Source organism: Gallus gallus, chromosome 12 (genome assembly GCF_016699485.2).
Source record: "Gallus gallus isolate bGalGal1 chromosome 12, bGalGal1.mat.broiler.GRCg7b, whole genome shotgun sequence".
Lineage (NCBI taxonomy): Eukaryota > Metazoa > Chordata > Aves > Galliformes > Phasianidae > Gallus > Gallus gallus.
The window spans coordinates 9,603,309-9,621,493 of record NC_052543.1 but is presented as its reverse complement, the minus strand read 5'-3'; the positions used below and the strand labels follow the sequence as shown (position 1 = coordinate 9,621,493).

The 18,185-nt window shown below is 41.3% G+C and overlaps 1 protein-coding gene across 2 annotated transcripts in view; it reads left to right on the top strand.

Annotated features, from left to right (window-relative positions):
* EEFSEC (eukaryotic elongation factor, selenocysteine-tRNA specific) overlaps positions 1-18,185 on the top strand; it is a 117,204-nt gene that overhangs the window by 68,599 nt on the left and 30,420 nt on the right. For both annotated transcript variants that reach the window (XM_015293369.4, XM_015293368.4), the window contains one exon: positions 7,428-7,584. In XM_015293369.4, the coding sequence (XP_015148855.1) occupies positions 7,428-7,584 (157 nt within the window). The remainder of the gene's footprint in view (positions 1-7,427; positions 7,585-18,185) is intronic.

Below are 18,185 nucleotides of genomic sequence, written 5' to 3'. Positions count from 1 at the left end.
TACTCATAAATCTGTAGCTCTGTGCAAGAAACAAAAGGAGAAGGAAAACTCTGCCTTGTTTGCAGGGCACAAACTGCACTTTTAAGCCTGGTAAGGGAAAATAAAAGCATACCTCAGCTGTGATTGTTTCCCATTTTGAGCATAACCTTGTTTTTCTTTGAGAATGGTCTTGTCCTTCCTAAAGATAATTTTTCTATATTATCTGACATTAAGAAGAATGAATGTTGTGTATTTAAAAAACTTCATGTGCTTTTCCTCATTATCTGCCTTGCTTTCAGGCTTTGCTTACTTGAAGGTAATAGAGTTGTTTCTTCAGCAATTTCCCTTCATGTGTCACAGCCGTGGGCCATCCTGGTTTTTATTCACAGCTGTGGTGTTCCCAGATTTCTTGCTTGCTGGATAGTGACTTTACTGAACTTGTTCTCATGGGCTGCACAGATCACTTATTGCTTAATAACAAGATGTTGCTAATTGTCTGAATATTGGTGTGATCTAAGCATCTGTCCCCAGGGAGGAAAGCATTGTTGCAGGAGTGGGATGTGAAAGCAGGGTAAGTTATTGAGATTTTTATCAGGATGACAACAGAGCATCTGGATGGAAGATAAAAAGCTTATCTTTCAGCATCTTTTAAGTGTTGGCATCTCTCCTCTTCTTGCAGTAGAATAACAAGAGCTGTGTCAGAGAACACTCATGTAGTGAGAGGTCTCGTGGAAGGTTTCATTGGCACCACTTAGCAGATATTCTGGCCTTCCTGAAGAATGGATGAGACTGTGGAGATGAGTACTGGTGAGCAGCTGCAGCAAGCATTTAAATTTGTTGACTACTAGCAATGACCCAGACTATTTATCAAGTTGGTACTCCCACGCAGATATCTTGAAGTGGAGCAGTTGTGAAAATGGCATTTTTAAACTTTGCTTTAACAGTTATCAGCAGTATTTTCTCTAATTCTGTATGGCTTTTTATGAGTGGAAATACCAACATAAAATTTACAAAGTACATGTCAAGTTTATAGTAGCTCAGCCACACACTTAGACTGCTGAAGGAGAAAAAATGAACTTCACCATGAATGAAGGGAGAACGTCCCATGTGGGTTGCTGGAGGGCATGAAGCCACACGCTTGGAGAGAGCAAAGCAGAGTATCCCTGTCAGGAAGATTCCCAAGGAGGAGGTCATGTGAGAGCAATTGTAGTGCTTTTTTTCACCAAGTACTTTGCAGGTATCAGTAATAGCAGAACGTTTCACAAAGTTGTGTCCATGCCTTGCACGTAAAGTCTTTGTCACAGAAATACAGTTCCTTGCATTTTCTGTTGCATGGTTTCAGTGCTGCTCAGAATGAAGAGAAGCGTGTTTTATCTGCTCAGGTAGTTTGATTCTTTATATCCAACTTATTTCTCGACAAAGGGCATTTCTTTGGATTACTAGGGCTAATGCTTCAGCTGCTATTTACTTACAGCTGTGCTGTAGTTCCAGCAGGATAGAGAGTAAAACACTCCAGCAGCCAGGCAATGGCACTTTGCAAAGACAGAATCTGGGTGACTGATCTATCTGTGCCATACTTGCCTTCACAGAATAGCAAAGACCAAACTGAAGAGAATGAATTGATTGCTGCCTGCAGGCAGTGAGCTGGGCTACCTGCAGAACCTCTGTGACTCCAACTGGGAGAAGTAGTGGATGCCACTCCATCTACTGTAAACATGCAGACGCCACAATTAATATTTTTCCTGCTTTGAAGTCTGAACATGAGTTTGTTTGGTTCTGCTTGGCTGCTGATGGTATGCTAAATACAGTAATAATACAGAGATGAAGGCAATCAGGTGAATAAAAGTGCACAGCACATTCACTAGTTAAAATGCACTGTAAAATAGGTATATAAAAGATGCATTTATTTATTGGCTCTTGTTCTGGTTTTGAGTAAGTGATTTTGTGAAGCTGAGTGGGGAGAAGGGAGGACTGTATGCTCCTTAAAGGGTACCATTTCTACCATCTTCATTAAACAGCTCCAAGTGTTGGTATTAGATTGACATAATGTATGGATTAATAGAGTTTAATAAATTTGTCATAAGAGTACCAGCTAAGTCACAGAGTCTGCTTGCTTATTTGTACAGAATCTTGCTATTTTGTTCACTCACCAAAAAAAAAGGATGGCGTGCTGCACATGACTGGCTAGTATAATTTTGCAAGGTTTGAGTAACACCTATGCTTGTTATTTATATTATTAAATTTAAAACGCAGACATGCTTTTGGGCCTTGCAAGTGTATGGACAGCTGGTCTTGATTTTTCTGAGGTTGTGTAAGAGTCACCTGTGGGGGAATCGGTTTGTCAGCAAGGCAACCAGTGCACCATTTTATTTATTGGATACGAAAATAAATTAAGAATGTTACTTAGGTTGCGAAATCACTTGAAAGTACTGAGAAGTTAGGAAATACCAGATTTACAGTTGCCTATGCAACATTAATTCTGTTCCCCTGTGTCTCTACGCTGTGCTCTTAATAAGGCGGGGGTTTTTGGATGTGGTCATGTACAGACTATATAGTGGGGCATATCAAAGAGGGACGGGGTAAGGCTGTATGAACATCTGGCATTTCTTAACTTCTTAAGTGCCCAATTCTGCAACTTAAATAACTTAAGTTTTATATAAATGTGATTTCCTAGGCATTTTTTGAAGTAAAAAGGTAAAGTGAAACTAAAACCGTGTATTCCTGAACTGTAACAAACCCTCTACTGTATGCCTTCATTAGGACTGGAGTTAGCAGCGTGGCACAGATTTGTATGGCTTACTGCTGCAGACTGTTAGCTGGGCATCAGGAGGAAGTTTCTCCAAGGATGGTGGCAGATGCTGGGCTTGGGCAGAGGGCTCACATGCAGGTTGGAGAGCATCAGGACAGGGGTCAGACTTGGGACACGTGTACAACTGATGTGTCTTTGCAGGGATATGTCTGTCCTCTCCCTGGGAATTCAGCACCTGTGGCTTGCTGGGATTCTACTTTTCAGAAATCTAAATAGAGGTGAATGACATCTGCACTGTAAAGGTGTACATAAGGATATGAGTGCCCTGTTTGTACCTGTGCATGGCTGGAGACTTGAACTGGTATGCACAGAGCTTTTAAAGTTCAGTCAGGCCTTGTTTACATGGCTCAACAATGAAGAATCCTTTTTACTACTGTACTGCTTTTAACCAGGTTACAGTGATGGGGAAATGCTCGGGAAAAGCAAGGGTGGTTTGTTTTTTGGCTCTTAGAAACCCTCAAATGCAGTTGCACTTCTACAGAGAAAGAAAGAGGCAAAGAGAGGAAGATGTCTCTTACATCCAAGAAACATTGGCTTTGGAGAGAAGGGGCAAACATCTGACAGCCAAAGCTAATGGCCGTGTGTTGGGTTCCTGCTCTGTTAAAGCAGCAGTAATGAGACCTGAAGTGCTGAAGGAGATGAACTTTTCTTCTCGTGCATCCTGGACGCGTGTTCAAAGGCAGAAGTTCTGTTTGTTTGCTTGGAAGATGATGAGAAGAAGGTCTTCAGAGGGAGCCCTGCACACAACTACAGGCCTGTGGTGCCAGAGGGAATTCCAGAAAGAAAAGCCTCTCATACTTTCACACTGATGTAAGCTCTTGAGGAAACGACGTAGCTGACCAGATCTTTATTTGTGCCAAGTCCTTCACCTAGGTCTTGGTAATGAGCTAAAAGCAAGAACAGTCTTTGGAGGATTAAAAAAGCTGCAAACTCAGTCGTCACTGAAATCCTGTCAGTTCCTTTCAGCTTTGCCCTTTTGCGGCCTCATGTGCAGCCGTTCCCTAAATGCACAAACCCACGTTTTAAAGGGGGAGAGCAGGAATTTGCAGCCTCCAAAACATTCCCGTGTCTGATGCAGGAATGGAAAGTGTTCTGAAAGTGTTCTAGAAACTAATGAGCTGTTACTGATCGTGATGAAGATGTCTCAAGTGCACTTCTTCTAAAGAACAAACTGTAACGCTACCTGGCATTTTTGGATTCAATCTTACGTTCTTTGTTCTTTCTCCTTTCCTGTTTTCTGCCTTGGTTTCAGTGGGTAATGTTTTCAATTTGCTAAGTTTCGTCAGGTCTATTTTTATCACTTATAAATAATTTTCTTTTGCTGTCTGATTGAAAGCAATATAACCTTTTCTGATTTAACTTAAGCTTGTTCTTCCGTCTTTTTCCAGCTATTTCTATATGCTTATATCACATAAATAGTAATTTACTTTGTCTCAGATCTTTATTTCTCAGCTCACTCTGACACAGGCCTGTTCCCTTTGCAGGCGAGTGCCTCGGTTCTGATCCCCTGATTTATTTCTCTGTTGTGTTAAGACATGGAGTTACTCACGCACAAAATATGGATTGTTTGAGGCAGTGTTCAGATGACAGTAGTCGGTTTTGGTTTTCTTAAAAATGGTGGTTTCACAGGGTATGCAGTATAGCTTGCTATCCTTGCTCGAAGGGAAATCCCATCGTTACTCGTCCTTGCTGTTATGCTGTGGTTCACGCTGTGCTGACAGATGTAACGTTAGCTGCAGTTCTGTAAGTGATACACAACAGTGTAAGTACTGCTTGGCTGCAGAGTGTGAGGGGGTGCTTTATTTTTTCGGTGAACTTTTTGGTATTAGCAGAAGTGTTACATGCCAGAGATGCACATACTTCACCTATGGTTATAAAGTGCTATTTACTTTTTTTCTTGCAAACACAAAAGCCAAGTGGGAAGGGATATTTCATAAACTCAGTGCTATTGTGTCCTCTGGTCTAAGCCATAAAACAAGAGTAACAGAGACGTTCTCTTTGAACTTGAAATCCCTCTCTAAGCTGCTGATCTAACCTAAGGGAGCGGGGGAGACTACACCAGCCAGAAAATGTTCTCTTCTGGGTATTTCTCTTCCCCCCTACCCCTTTTCTTTTTCTAAAGTCCTTAAGTGAGTTTGATGCTGCACCTCTGCCCATAAATTTATGAAAATATTATCGTAATGTAGGTCAGTGAACTGAAACGCCACTGTACACCATGGGGGATTAAAGTCAGAGAGGCAGCCCTCTCCCACTCCCACTAGGTCATATGACAATATAAACAAGAAATGCAAGGAGCCTTCAGCTTTTTCTTGCCCTAATCCTTTGTTTATGCAGCACTTAAACTGACTTTTGGGGTCGTCTCTGTCTGGCATTAAAGCCCTAAAGCTTTTTGAAGTTTCCCTGGAGTTAATAAAATTAGTCTGCCCTCATTGCTAGGCCCCTTGCTGCTGCTTCGGAGCAGACTGCGTATCCCTTATCCCTTACTGTCTTTGCGGCGCTTGGCTTTTTAAGTTAATAATATTTGATATTGACAAAAAAGTGTTTGAGAGAGAGGCAGAGCTCTCCCCAAAGGCCGTTCAGCTAACAGGCAGAGCAGTTGCCGTTGTAGATGCTCTGAGAACTCAGAGGGGATTAACGTAAAATCCAGCAATCGGAGGTAAATTGCTGGTGAAGTTGAAGTTTGGGGTTGGGGCACCGTTGTACTTTGTGTATGGGGCTGTCTTCAGCCTGTAAGGGTTTCCTTCCAGCAGTTGCTAAGCACTGCTAAGGAGGTTGTTCTTCTGATGGCGTATGTAGGTGCTCAGGGAATAATGGGAATACAGGCAGAAGATGAACGATTGGCAAAGGAGGGGTGTGTGCTGTAAAAAGCACATCTCCTTTTGGGGAAGAAAAGGTGCTTTAAAAAATAAATGGTGTTGACTGTGGTTATCATTGCTGCTTTACTTGGAAGCCTTTGATGCCTGTAGCACGTGTTCATAGGGGTTGCTCAGTTCTTAGGACAGCTTTGCTGGGGAGGCTGAACCGAACCATGCTGGCAGAGTACAATTGTTCTCCAAGCCATACAGGTTTCAATTAAGTTAAGAGTAACTTCGAAGCACTCCTGGAAAAATAAAATATGTTTATATTGTCTGAAGTTGGCCTGCCTGGTTATTGCGGAGGAGAGCAACCAAAATGGTGGGTGCATGGCAGAGCCTGGGCAGAGTGTGAGAGACTGAAACACAAGGGAAGAGGCACATAGCCTGTGGGGGCGGGGGGGGATGTTCAAGTCTTGAATCCTTAGTTTAGGAATAAAGGTAGTATAGGAAGAAAACAGTATTTTTATTGGACCAGCTTATACAATAGAAAAAGGATGAATGTTTTGAGAATATAAGTGCAGCTTCAGGTTGGAATGAACAGCTTCTGATAGTCTGCTGCTTCAGACCCAAAGAAAGGCCAGCGTGCCTGCAAGCTTATCTCCCCCCACCTCCACTGGTCGCTTTAGCAAAAGACATTGTTCTGTTTTAAATTTAAGCCAGAGGTTGCCAAGCGGTGATAGTACCGCTGTGGGTTCACAAAGTATTTTGGAGCGGTGCTTGTTTGGAGCAGGGAGATACCAAAAGAAGCAGAACCCGAACCTCCTGGTGCACATCAGGCAGTGGGCACTGAGGCACTGAACGGCTCTGGCAGAGGGAAGCAGAGCTCTGTGCTGCTCTTATCAGGGCGAGAGAAGGGCTGCACGCAACTCCTGGCCTGTGTCTGCCCTGCGGGTGGAAATTACTCCTGAGATCTGAGGAAGAGCACCAACTATTGTGACCAAAAAGAAATAATCATGGGGAGATTTAAGCAATATATTCTTATTTCTTTTGATAAGTAAATAAAGGTTCTTGCTGCCGCTCTGAGGTACAGTAACTCCAGACATTAGGTATACAAGGATATTCACACCTACGGGATTAGGCTCACTTGGCTGCACCTTATACTTAGTAATGCCTTAGGGAGGGCTGTTTATCTTGCCTCACCTGCCAACCTTGCTGCCTCTTGTTCCTGATAGCTTAATTAAGAATCCAGGCTTGGAATGGTTCTTCCCACTGGGTTACAAACCTTGAAATTAAAATCGGATACAATGGTCATAAGGCTTTTACTTTAACAAATCAATGGGCGCGTAAAGGTGAATATTTAAAAGGGTGTATTTAGAAATTCTAAGTAATTGTCATTTCGTTTAAAGTGTGGCTGTTGGAGTGCGGTTCTGGAGCTAAGAGGGAGAGAAATGTTTATGTAGGAGATAATGTACTTAGCTGTAGGATGAGTAATGGAATAAACTTTTTGTGAGCGGAGGTACTTCAGTGACTTTTACGGAAGGGTTTCAAAGCAGGAAAGGTTTGAATTGACTGACCTTTACAACATGTTCTGATGCATGTTTTAGTCTTCCTATATGAAAAGGGAGGAGGTAAAAGCAGAAATATGTGAATACACAGAGTCTTCTCTACTTTTGGGTGCTAATTATGTTAAGCTCAGCAGTTTAGATGAATCACCTAGAGTTTGTCATTTATTTGGGTGTAAATGGTTTTCCAATGGCACGGCAATAGAAGTCACCAATGTATCTCGTGTTAATTTTTCTTGTGGCTTTAGATTGTAGACTCATAATGCCCTATTTCTTTTGCAGGTGATGGATGATTACAGCGTGATTGGTCGTTCACTGTTTAAGAAGGAAACAAACATCCAGATTTTTGTGGGTCTGAAAGTCAAGCTGTCTACAGGAGAAGAAGGAATAATAGATGGAGGTTTTGGACAAAGTGGTAAATTTAAAATCCGAATTCCAGGTAGGTGCTCATTAACTGACGTGCTTTAATCTACGTCAAGTATAGAGGATTTTCCATATTGTAAGTCTGAATGTCTCCAATAGTTCCTTGAAATTTTGTGGCATCATCTCCAAACCAGCTGGATTGCTGTTTATTTGGTGGATTTTACCACGTCTAATTAAGTGCTGGGGACTGTGACCTGTGTTACGAGACTCAGTGGCCAGCAGGCACATCTGTGTATGTATAAACTCAGGTCTCAAAATGACTTCTTTAAGTGTCAGTAATGTGGAAATCGTGCTCTGCCCAAAATGGTTTTGGGAAATCTCTCTTCTCTTAATATACTGTATAATTTTCTCCACAGCCCTTCTGAGCAAATAAAGGAAAACAAACCTGCAATCATTTTTACCCGTAGCTACTTATTAAATAGAGCGTACTGGATGCAAGCTCCTTAACTCGTCTTAGTTCTGCATGTTATTATCCATCTCTTCCCTTCAAGCAAAAACTACAAGCACTTACTTTGATAAATGAGTTTTTATAGATCTTGAGTTTTTTTTATTGCTTCTAGTTTTATGATATTATATAGTACTGTATTGTTTTCATCCTTAGTGAGTTGCAGCAAGGATTCATGCCTCCTTAACTGAGAGCAATCAGAAATGATGGGTGCTGGAGTTTGTGTCATTACTATTTTTTTTTTTTAGCAGAAAAAGTTGCTCCAAGCCCTTTCAACAGGCAAAAATAGGTGTTGCATTAAACCCAGATCATGGGATATGGTTTTGAACGTACTAGCAATACTTAATTTGCATCTCAGATCTCCAATTTGCAGCCCTTTGTCACTATTAATCTACCACCCTTTTGGGAGAGATGGACAAAATTATTCTGCCGCACAACTGGGAAAAAAGAAATTGTGATGTTCTGTGGCACCAAACAGTCACCTTACAATTGACCTACAGAGAAAACTGATTTCTTTCTAAAGATGGACTATTTTAAGTTTAACTTCAGATTGATGCAAATGCACTGATTTTGACTCCCAGCAAATTTCCGTTCTTTTGCCTTGGAAATAAGAAATGCTGACTAGGTTTTCTGCTGTTTTCTATCCTGTCTGTAATAGTAGTTTTGTCACCAAGTGCTAGACTTTCCAAATAGTTTTGTAAGCTGAATTAACAGGCACACTACATGTTTAAAGAAAGAGGCTTCACCCAGCATATGTATGTTTTGGATTTGCTATTATAGAAAAGCTTTTAAGCGTTCACTGAGCTTTCTCCTTTCAGGTAGGTGGCGAAATGATGTGCAAATGACCTTAACACTGACAGGGGTTCAAGCTGAAGTTCTGTTTAAAAAGCATAGGGTTGTTCTTGGTAACTTTTCTCCCCTGAAGACATAAATGTGATGAAAGAGAAGAACAGTGGGGCGATGCCATTTACAGTGGCATTTTCATATTTTGGTGAAACTATTCTTCATGAGAAGGGGAGAAGCCTAAAAAGGACTCCTGTGGCTGTCACCTTTGTGGATGGTGAGCAGGAACTGGAGTTGCAAATCAGCAGTCACGTTAAGAAAATTGTACGCAGTACTACAGAATTTTGCTCTGCCTATTGAGGAAGAAATGATGTCTTTCACCAAGGTGTTCATATCTAAACGTGGTTGTACTGGTTGTATTTAACAGCAGACCATCAGTATGTAGGCAGAATGCTAGAATTAACACCTCAGTAAGATGGGCAGAACAATACAACTTAACTTGCTTTTCTGCAGTCTGGGTCAAATATGGGTACTTTGCTATCTGGAAGGAAGAGGCAATAAGCTAAATATCAGCTCAAGCTGAGAGTGCGTAACAGGAGAAAACAAAATTTGAAAGGGTTTAAATAACTGTTTCTTTAAGAGTTGCAGGGATGTGTGTAGGGGGAGGGCTATTGCTGTGATGCTGTTTAAGTCAACTGCAGTTCACATTCCATTGTTAGGTCAGTGTTGCTTTTTTAATGTGTCTGCATCCTGTTTGTGGGTTTTCCAGTCTTTTATTAAATTTAACTGGTCCAGTTCTTTTCTCCCTTCTCCCTCATCCTTCGGCCGTGCCTCCCTTCATAGAGCCTGTTACACATTGCTTTTGTGAAGAGCTCCTTTTAGTTGTTCTGAAGTTATTTCTCTGCGATCCCTTCACAAATGCATCGGGGGGTGGGAGGGAAGGGAAGGAAACGTGCAAGCTGGAAACTGCCTTGAATTGCTGCAGTCTGGTCTGTCTTGTTGTCTTTAAAACTAGCCTTAACCTCTGGAATTGAATAGCTTGTTCAGGGAGTTAACCTCATGGCAGCTGGGGGCTGCTTTTAGAAACAAAGCAATCAAAATCTGGTCGATGCATCAGAAACCTGTGCCCTGATGGCAGTACAGAGTGGCACTTTGGGGTGCTGCTCCGGTCCCGCTGGTGCCCACTTGTGAGGGATGCATTGGCCCTCGGAGTTGTTCCTTGTCCCTTGGGAATGGCTCATGTTTGCTTGTGGATCACGGCTTGGGAACGCTGTGTTACGTCATCTGTGGGCTGAAACTTGGCAGACCTCACAGCTGGGAATGGCAGAGCACGGCTCTGTTTCTTATTCTGGCACCGCTTGTGTGGAGCAGTGATTAAGATACTTTCTGCTTTTCCGTAAAATGGGGATAATTGCTATTCGTACTATTAAAATATTATGAAATCTGATTTAGGCTTATTCCAGAGTTTTGAGGCATTAATATTTCTTGAAAAGGCTTAATTATCTTTCCTCAGAGCACAAAAAGCATATCTAGAGTACAGCATGCAACTGGAAGTTCCTCAGTCTCTGAAAGATGTCAGCAGTTTGGAACAAGTTCAGGGAAGAGCAGCAAGAATGCTAAGAGGTTGAAGGGATTGATTTATGGGGGAAAGAAGATGAAAAGAAATGCATGAAACTTGGCTAAATGATTTCTAAGTGGGAGATGTGATTATCTGCAAGTATTTGAAGAACACAGTGAAAAGAAATCCCATAGGGTGGTCCAGGGAGGTAGAAGTAAAGCTAATAACATGAAATAAAGCAAAGCACAGAGTAACCTGACTATTGAGAGATGTTACTTGGCTGATATTTCTTGCACTGCCAGATCATCTCGGCGGAGGAAGATAATGTTTTACTTGGAGGGTACTTGTGTAGATAAGCCTGAATGTTTGCTAGTGCCTGTTTTGTGGTAAAACACAAACAAGAAGATGGTGGGAAGTAGAACAGTGTGGTTTTTTTCAGCTGGTTTTTATGTTGGAACACACTTCTGTTACGTCAGTGCAAAGATATAACTAAAGTTGTATTCTTCTATTACCTGAATGAAAGGACTCTTAGCAGTGGCATCTTGCTCCTTGTTGTGTTGGGGGTTTTTTAGTGCTTGTTTGTTTGGTTTTTTTTGTCTTCCCCTCCTACGTCTGCTGGCAGACCTGTCATTCTGTAGGGCTAGGTTGTGGAGCTGTTGGTGTTCTGTGAGATAACTTCTAAGGCACGTCAGTCGACAGGGCGACACTTGCTTTCCAGCCTGGCTGTGTGATCAAGTATGTAAAGGGGGAGACATAATTTCTAAACTAACAAGAGATTGTTGTCTAGTTTAACAAGCTGCTCAAAAAACAAACAGAATTTAAAAGCTAATTTAAAGTACCATGCTTTGTAAGTAATGCTAGTACGTGTGTTTGTGTATAAGAGTGAGCTATTTATGAGGTTCTTGCTGAGGTGGGTGATACGTGGCAGCTGTTTTATTTGTAAAGGGGAGCCCTGCGTTATACAGCCAAGGTAAATGAGTGAAAAGTGTTGTTCACCTTTGAGATCAAGAACGAGTCTGGGGAGGCAGGAGCTGTATGCTTAGGTATGCTAAGGAATACAAAAGCTAGCAAAAGCATTCTTTGGAAAACACTTATTTCAATGTACATTGCACCTAGGAATGTCATGCCAATAGATGAATTCTGAGGAAAGCTCAGTGAATGGTTTGAATAACTTGTTGCTAATTGTGGATTTTGTTTAACTGTCTCTCACCCAGGAACTGACCCTGTAAAACTCTGCTTGGTCTGCAAAATCATAATGTGGTTTGATAAGCCTCACGACATCTTTTAAAAGATTGTCTCCAGATATGCTCATTTTGTTGGTTCTGGCACGTTGTGTTTGTCTCGTTTAATTGTTGTAAAATGTAGTGACTTGAGTCTAACTGGAACATGCGATATCTCAGGCATAGTTCACTGTCTGTCTGTCTGTCCTTTCTGTCTAGGTGCTGGTAAACCATTCATCCTATCTGATGCACTGCAGTGTGTTTGGCTGCAGTTCGTGTCTCTCTCTGACTCAGTGCAGTGAAAATTGCCGTGCACGAAATGAGTTAAGCTACGTTCGTTCTTAATGTGAAAGAAGCAGTGCATATCTAAGAAATTCATAAGTGCTGAAGGCATTTTTGAATTGAGCACATTTTAAATATAATAAAATGCACGTTTTTTCTAAGAAGAGATATGAATGAGAAAATTAGAATACAAGGTTTTTTTTTTTTACTTTGCTGTTCTTCTTACCTGTACGTGCCAATAGTGGTTTTAAGTTTCTTAGGTGAAGACAAACCTGTTAGTGGCTGTGTCTTTTGTTGTCAATAACTTTTCTGCCTTTCATTTGTAAGTGTTATTGTATATGAGAGAATGAGTTTGTTTCCACTGTGTCTACCATTTGCCTTGGTGGAAGAGTTGGATGTGCTGTCAGTGTCCTCTCTGCAGTAATAGTGTGGATGTGTTACTCAATTCCAGAGGCACAATGGCTCTGGGATCCTGCAGTGCTGGTGTAAATGGTAAGAATTAACCAATGTGTCTTATCTTGAGAATCCATCATACTCTTATGTAGAAGTAAGGGCAGAAATGCTAAATGTTTCCCCCGTAGTGTATTGCAGAGAATAATGTGTATTTGTAGTTGAGTGTCTTTCCATTTTGCTGAACGCTGGGGTCGCTGGATAGGATCCCGTGCTACTTTCTGAAGTAGTTAATGTCAGAGGGAAAGTTTTGGTGTAAGAACTGCAGCTCAGCAGCACTGCTCTGCATAGTTTTAGTGCTGGTTAAAAAACGTGAGCTGAAAAGTTGGACTCAAATCAGTTTGTTTTTTCGGTATTCCACTTAATGAAATCAGGTGGAGGCTAAATAATATTAGGGAAACGGGAATTATGCCAGGATGGAAAAATGCAATAGGAAAATGATGCATACAATGTGTTTTCCCGTATCTTCACTTAAAGAAATATCTAAATTGTGTTGTGCTTTTATTTATATATCTTCTTCATGTGGGTGTTTTCTCATTTTCTTCAGGGTAGCTCTCAGCACACCTATGCACCTGGCCCTTGTGGAGTGTAATTGCCGTTTCTTCTTTTAAATAGTTGTAGGAAAGAAGCTTTAAATAGTCAGCTGTAAGTAAATGTCATTTCCCAGCTTTGTGATGTGGAGGGCAGCCCTCACTGACATCAGCAGGAGTGGAGCAGGCTAAACCTTTTCTTTGCACTGAGAATAATTAAACATCCTGTCACTAAGCGGCATACTTGGTTTTTTGTGGGAGATCTTGACATTTGGAATTCTTTGCTTGTGTTGCTTTAAAATAGGATAATCTTCTCTTAGGCCAAATGAAATTTAGGTACATTTAATGTCCACGCTTGCCCAGCCTGGCTCCTCTTTTAATAAAAGAAAGAAATGTTGGCTGCAAGGGTCTGGTGGGTTGCCATCCCTGTCAGTATCAGGTGAGGCTGAGCAGGATTTCAGTCAAGAGGAAAAACAAAAGCCCAAGGGCAAAGAAATCTGTGTAGCTGTGTTTTATTTAAAAGCTGGAGATTAGCTCTGCTTGTTCTTTCACAGTGTCTCTTCCCCTACTCTCTAAAACAAACAAAACCTAAAATCTTTAAGGGGTACTTCAAGCATAAATCTCCGTCTTTCCTTTTTGTGGGAGTTGGCTGGTGCAGCATGGGCAGAGGCTGGGAGAGGATTGCTGCCAGGGAAGCATCACTTCCCTGCATGATCCTCTCTTGAGCGGATTAAACTGTAGCAATGTAAAAGTCTTGGTGACCACATAGGAGCTGGGAGTTTGCATTGCATTTGTTTAAGAGGTTGGGCTGACGGAATCAAACCTATCTTGTAAGCGGTGGCAGCCTGTAAGGCCATATTGACCTTTGGAGCTGGAAGTCCACATTTATTGACCTTTAAGTGGTTTTTTGCAGAATCCAAGTCAAAATTTGTGCACGTTCCTTCTGAATGAAAACAGAAGTCAAGGAAGTGTTAATTTATTAACTAGCTGCCTGCTTCTTTGAAGGCAATATCAGTAGATCGTGGTCTTGTCTTAAAATTCAGTTGTTGTGGACAAGGTCTTATCAGAGAGCTTTGATAGGTGATGTGTTGATTGCAGTATTGTAGTTGGTAATTGTATGTTAGCATAAATAGGGTGCCCAGGGTTCGTCTTTGAATATTAAATTGCCACTGGAGTGTATATTTAACAGGTTGACCTCCTGGGATCCTGCAGGTACTGATGATGATGTTATCAGGTACAGATAAATTAGCAATAAGGGTGCTTCTGGGGAAGAAAAAGGTCCAGGTCCTGTACAGGCCACTGTGTTGAGTATCCCATAGGCTAGTTTTGCAACATAACTGAAAAGAGTGAAATGGAGCATCTTCCTCCACAGCCTTCTCCACTATTTATGGCTATGAGCCGTAACAATGATGATGATAATAATAATAATAATAATGAGCCATAATAATGAGAGGAGCTGTAGGAAGGTGCCATTGACATAACGGGGGTACCACTGGCTGTTCTACACCACCTGATAAAGCATGTTTCCTCTCTCCTCACCACATACACTAGTGACCATCAGATGCTTCTTGAAGGCAGCACTGTTAGTGATCTTTGGGGAAAAAGGAGCATTGCTCTGTGACCAATCCTGAAATAATGCTAAGGAGCAGTGTGTCTGGAATCCTGTTTCCTGCCCTGAATGACAAGGCATCTTATACTTGCACTAGTGTGAGCTTAGCCTCAGAACAAACCCAGCTTCAATTCTGGGCTTTGCTGGCTTTTGTGCTTATGCTTTTAGGTTATTATTTATGCAAAGCATGTGTTTGTGACCCTTTAGTTTGTATTCTGGAAGCAGTAAAGACGTAGGTGTTGTCTCAAAGCAAATTGCTTTCAAAAGACAATATTAAGTGCTTTACTTTGCAATTTTAAAACTAGATTTAAAAAAGGAGTATTTTCATTAGCTCTCTGTGCACACGCATTCTGATACAAGCTCCAGATATGTGATTGCATTCCCTACACTTAAAGGAACAAGTAAAATGTTGCTGTGTTTGGGTGATGCTTAGCAATTGACCTTTTGTCACGTGCTGTTTTTCCTCAGTGAGTAATCAGTGCCTTTACTTTTTGCACCTCATTGGAGTCCTGCTCTAAATACAAAATCTGTAATTGATTGGAGGCAGGGGGGGAATCCTAATAGGGGGAAAGAAAAAACCTCCAGTAGATGGCATTTGTGTGACCACAGAATGGTTATGTTTACAGAACATGTGCCACTTGGAATTACTATATTTTTTTAATCCCTGGAGATTACCTGTATACATTTGTTTTTCTCTCTTAATGTTATCTGCTGATCTCCATCCGATCTCCATTTATTTTTTGATTTTTTTTTTTTTAGTAATGTTCTTTCCTCTCTCTCCCATCCTTCTGTTCTTTATTCCAGTTTACTTCTGCTGTCCACCTTGCCCATCTTTCTTGGTCTCTGAGGTCTTATGCCAGTAACACCATCTATTGCTATCAAATACTTCTGCCAGCAGTTTCATGCTGTGGCACTGATGTGCAAGGGAGAGAGGATTTGTTTCTGACCTGCGGATACTCTAGCGTTGTTACTGGAAAAATCCCATTACAACCTAGAAGGACGCTATAGCTGAATTTGTTTATCTTAATTTGAGGATAAAATGTAGATCAGATAGTCGTCTCCCAAGCACTCCTGACACTGTGAGGTTTTACAAGTATTTTGAGACTGAGCAGTTGTTATTTCAGTTGGCAGTGACATTGGCAGTCAGCTGTCCAAAGTGTTCGTAATGGTAAGCCTCCAATGAATGATTAAAAAAGAAAAAGAAATTAGGTAAAGATTATTTCTTTTCTTAGATAAACTCAAGTCATATATATGAGATTCTGCTAAGCCACAAGAGCTTGATACTTAACTTAAACTGAGATTTGCACTCAGTTGCATGTGTTTAGGATCTGGGATTTCAAAAGAAGTGCACTTATCTTGAGATTTGTGGTAAAACTGAGAGCTGGTAGTGCTGCTGCTTATTATAACCTTACTTCTGTGTAGGGTCTCTTGTGGTCACAAGTCTTCCTAGTTAATCCAGGCTTTGTTATTTTGGGGAATGTAGCTATTATGGACAGTTGCATTCCCTGGGAGAAAAGCAACTTGAGTACTTAGGTCTGCTACTTTGCTGATCCTTGAATAATTACGAAAACAACTGTAAGCTAGTTGGACCCTATTGCATAGTCTAGATTGTTGGCAGGATGCATCTGTAATTGATGGAGCTGAGCCAGCTGCTGTGTTCTGAGCTCCTGCTTGCCACCACATCGCCACTAATCTACCCAGTGACCTCTTCTAAATTATCTACTATCTTTCTGCTTCATATTGCTGATGTATGCCAATATCCAACTGTCATGAGCCTTGCCTAATATGCTGAGGAAGCCCTCTGTTACGTGGAGTTCTTTTGCAGCAGCTAACATTTTTCAAGGAAAAAAGTGGAGAAAATAATCATATGGGGGCTGACAAAATTAAATATACAAACTCAGAAATGACTTTATTTCCCCTCTAAAAGTAATCCTATCCTATTTAGCTTGTCTAATAGTTGATAAGTTCCATAAATGGATGACTGCTGAGTGAAACTATATTTAAGCTGGAAAATTTTAGCAGCATTGTTGTCTAAGATTTTGTGTTATTGAAATGGAGAAGCCTTTCTACAGTCACTACAGACCAAATATACTGTTTTGCATAGATCAGTTCTGCCCTTAATTTTGACTTTGCTGGACTTACGCTGCCAAAGTTGCAAACGGTTCATATTAGACCATGGCATGGAACAACACAACGCCTCTAACTTTCATGAAAGACTACCAAAGTCTCATTTGGTGGCATACTAGGTGCACAAGAGCAGGTAGTGTGCTATTTTCTGTTTTTTGTTGTCCTTTTTAGGTGTTTCATTTTGCAGATTCAATACTCTTTTACTGTAATTTCAAGTGTAAAAACATTTTACTCTTAAGAATAGCTAACTGTTTTTTATTAAGTGTACGACTTGGCTAGGCAGCCTTAGAGCACCAATAAATAATAACAGGATCCTGTGATACCTTATATCATCTCCTAGTGCAAGTGGAAATACCCATTTTTGGTTGAATTCTCACCTAGTTCAGCTTAAGAACCATTATGCTTTGCAGTACAGATTTGGGATGCTTCAGTGGATGCCTTAGAAAATGTACTGAAGGGACCAGGCACATTTTCTTCCAAAATGTAACTGAACGTGTACGTCTGGTGGAAGTAAAATTAGCATTTCTGTTGTTAACTTTGATGGAAGTTCACTGCTGCTCAGATAAGTGCAGCAGTGGGAGGAAAGAAGCCCTTTTTCTCACTAAGATTCATAGCGTCCTTAAGGTTGGAGAAAACCACTACGATCACCAATTCCAACCCCAGCCCACCCCCGCCATGCCCACTGACCACAGCCCTCAGTGCCACATCTTCTCAGTTCTTGAACGCCTTCAGGGACGGGGACTCCACCACCTTCCTAGAACTCAGTTGATGTCAGTGCAGCTAAATGTGAGCAATGCAGAGGATACCTGAGGGTTCAGTTACAGGACTAGTGTCCATTCAGAGGACTTTCAAAATGATGCCCCTGAAACATGTTGGGGACTTGCACATTTTATAATTGCTGCCCCTGCTTTTTGAGATGCCTAACGTGAAGTTTAGTTTTGGAGGGTTACATATACAAGTGAGGTGACTGTGCAGCCCTCTGTGCCCAGGCAGCACATGGGATTTCCTGGTAAGCTGCTCATAGGAACTCCTTCTGCCCTTCCTCAAGTGACCAGGTTTCTCCAGGAGCCCTCCCACTTGTGGAATCCATGAAAGCCAGCGTGTGTTCCCAAGGCTGTAGTCTTGGGAACTGCTATACACTGCTAAAGGGGGAATTATTTCCCTCATCTTTTTCTATTTTCTCATGTGCAAGTTAGGATGCTGCCATCTCTGGATGTTAGTTCTCATTCATAGCTTTGCAGTATTTGGGTGGAAAATGCATATATTCCCAATGTTTACATAACTTAACTTTGATCCTGCTAAATATTTCCACAAGGGTAGATCATGCATTCACATTGCTCTCTTACAGTGAAATTTCTCTACCATTCTGTAGAGTGTTTGTGCTTATTTACTCGATTTTGATCATTCATCCCTTGAGCCTTTCACCTTCCCTTTCCACAAGTGTTTGTTCCAATATCTTTTTGAAGTCTGAGTAAAAACACACACCACCAGGGCTTCCTGGAGGCACAGAGCTTTGTGGTTTGCAGATTGTAGGCTATTTGAAGTATTGACTTGGAACAGTGGCCGGTGCTTAGTGGATATGGGAACTGGCATGTGACAAGGATGCTAACCTT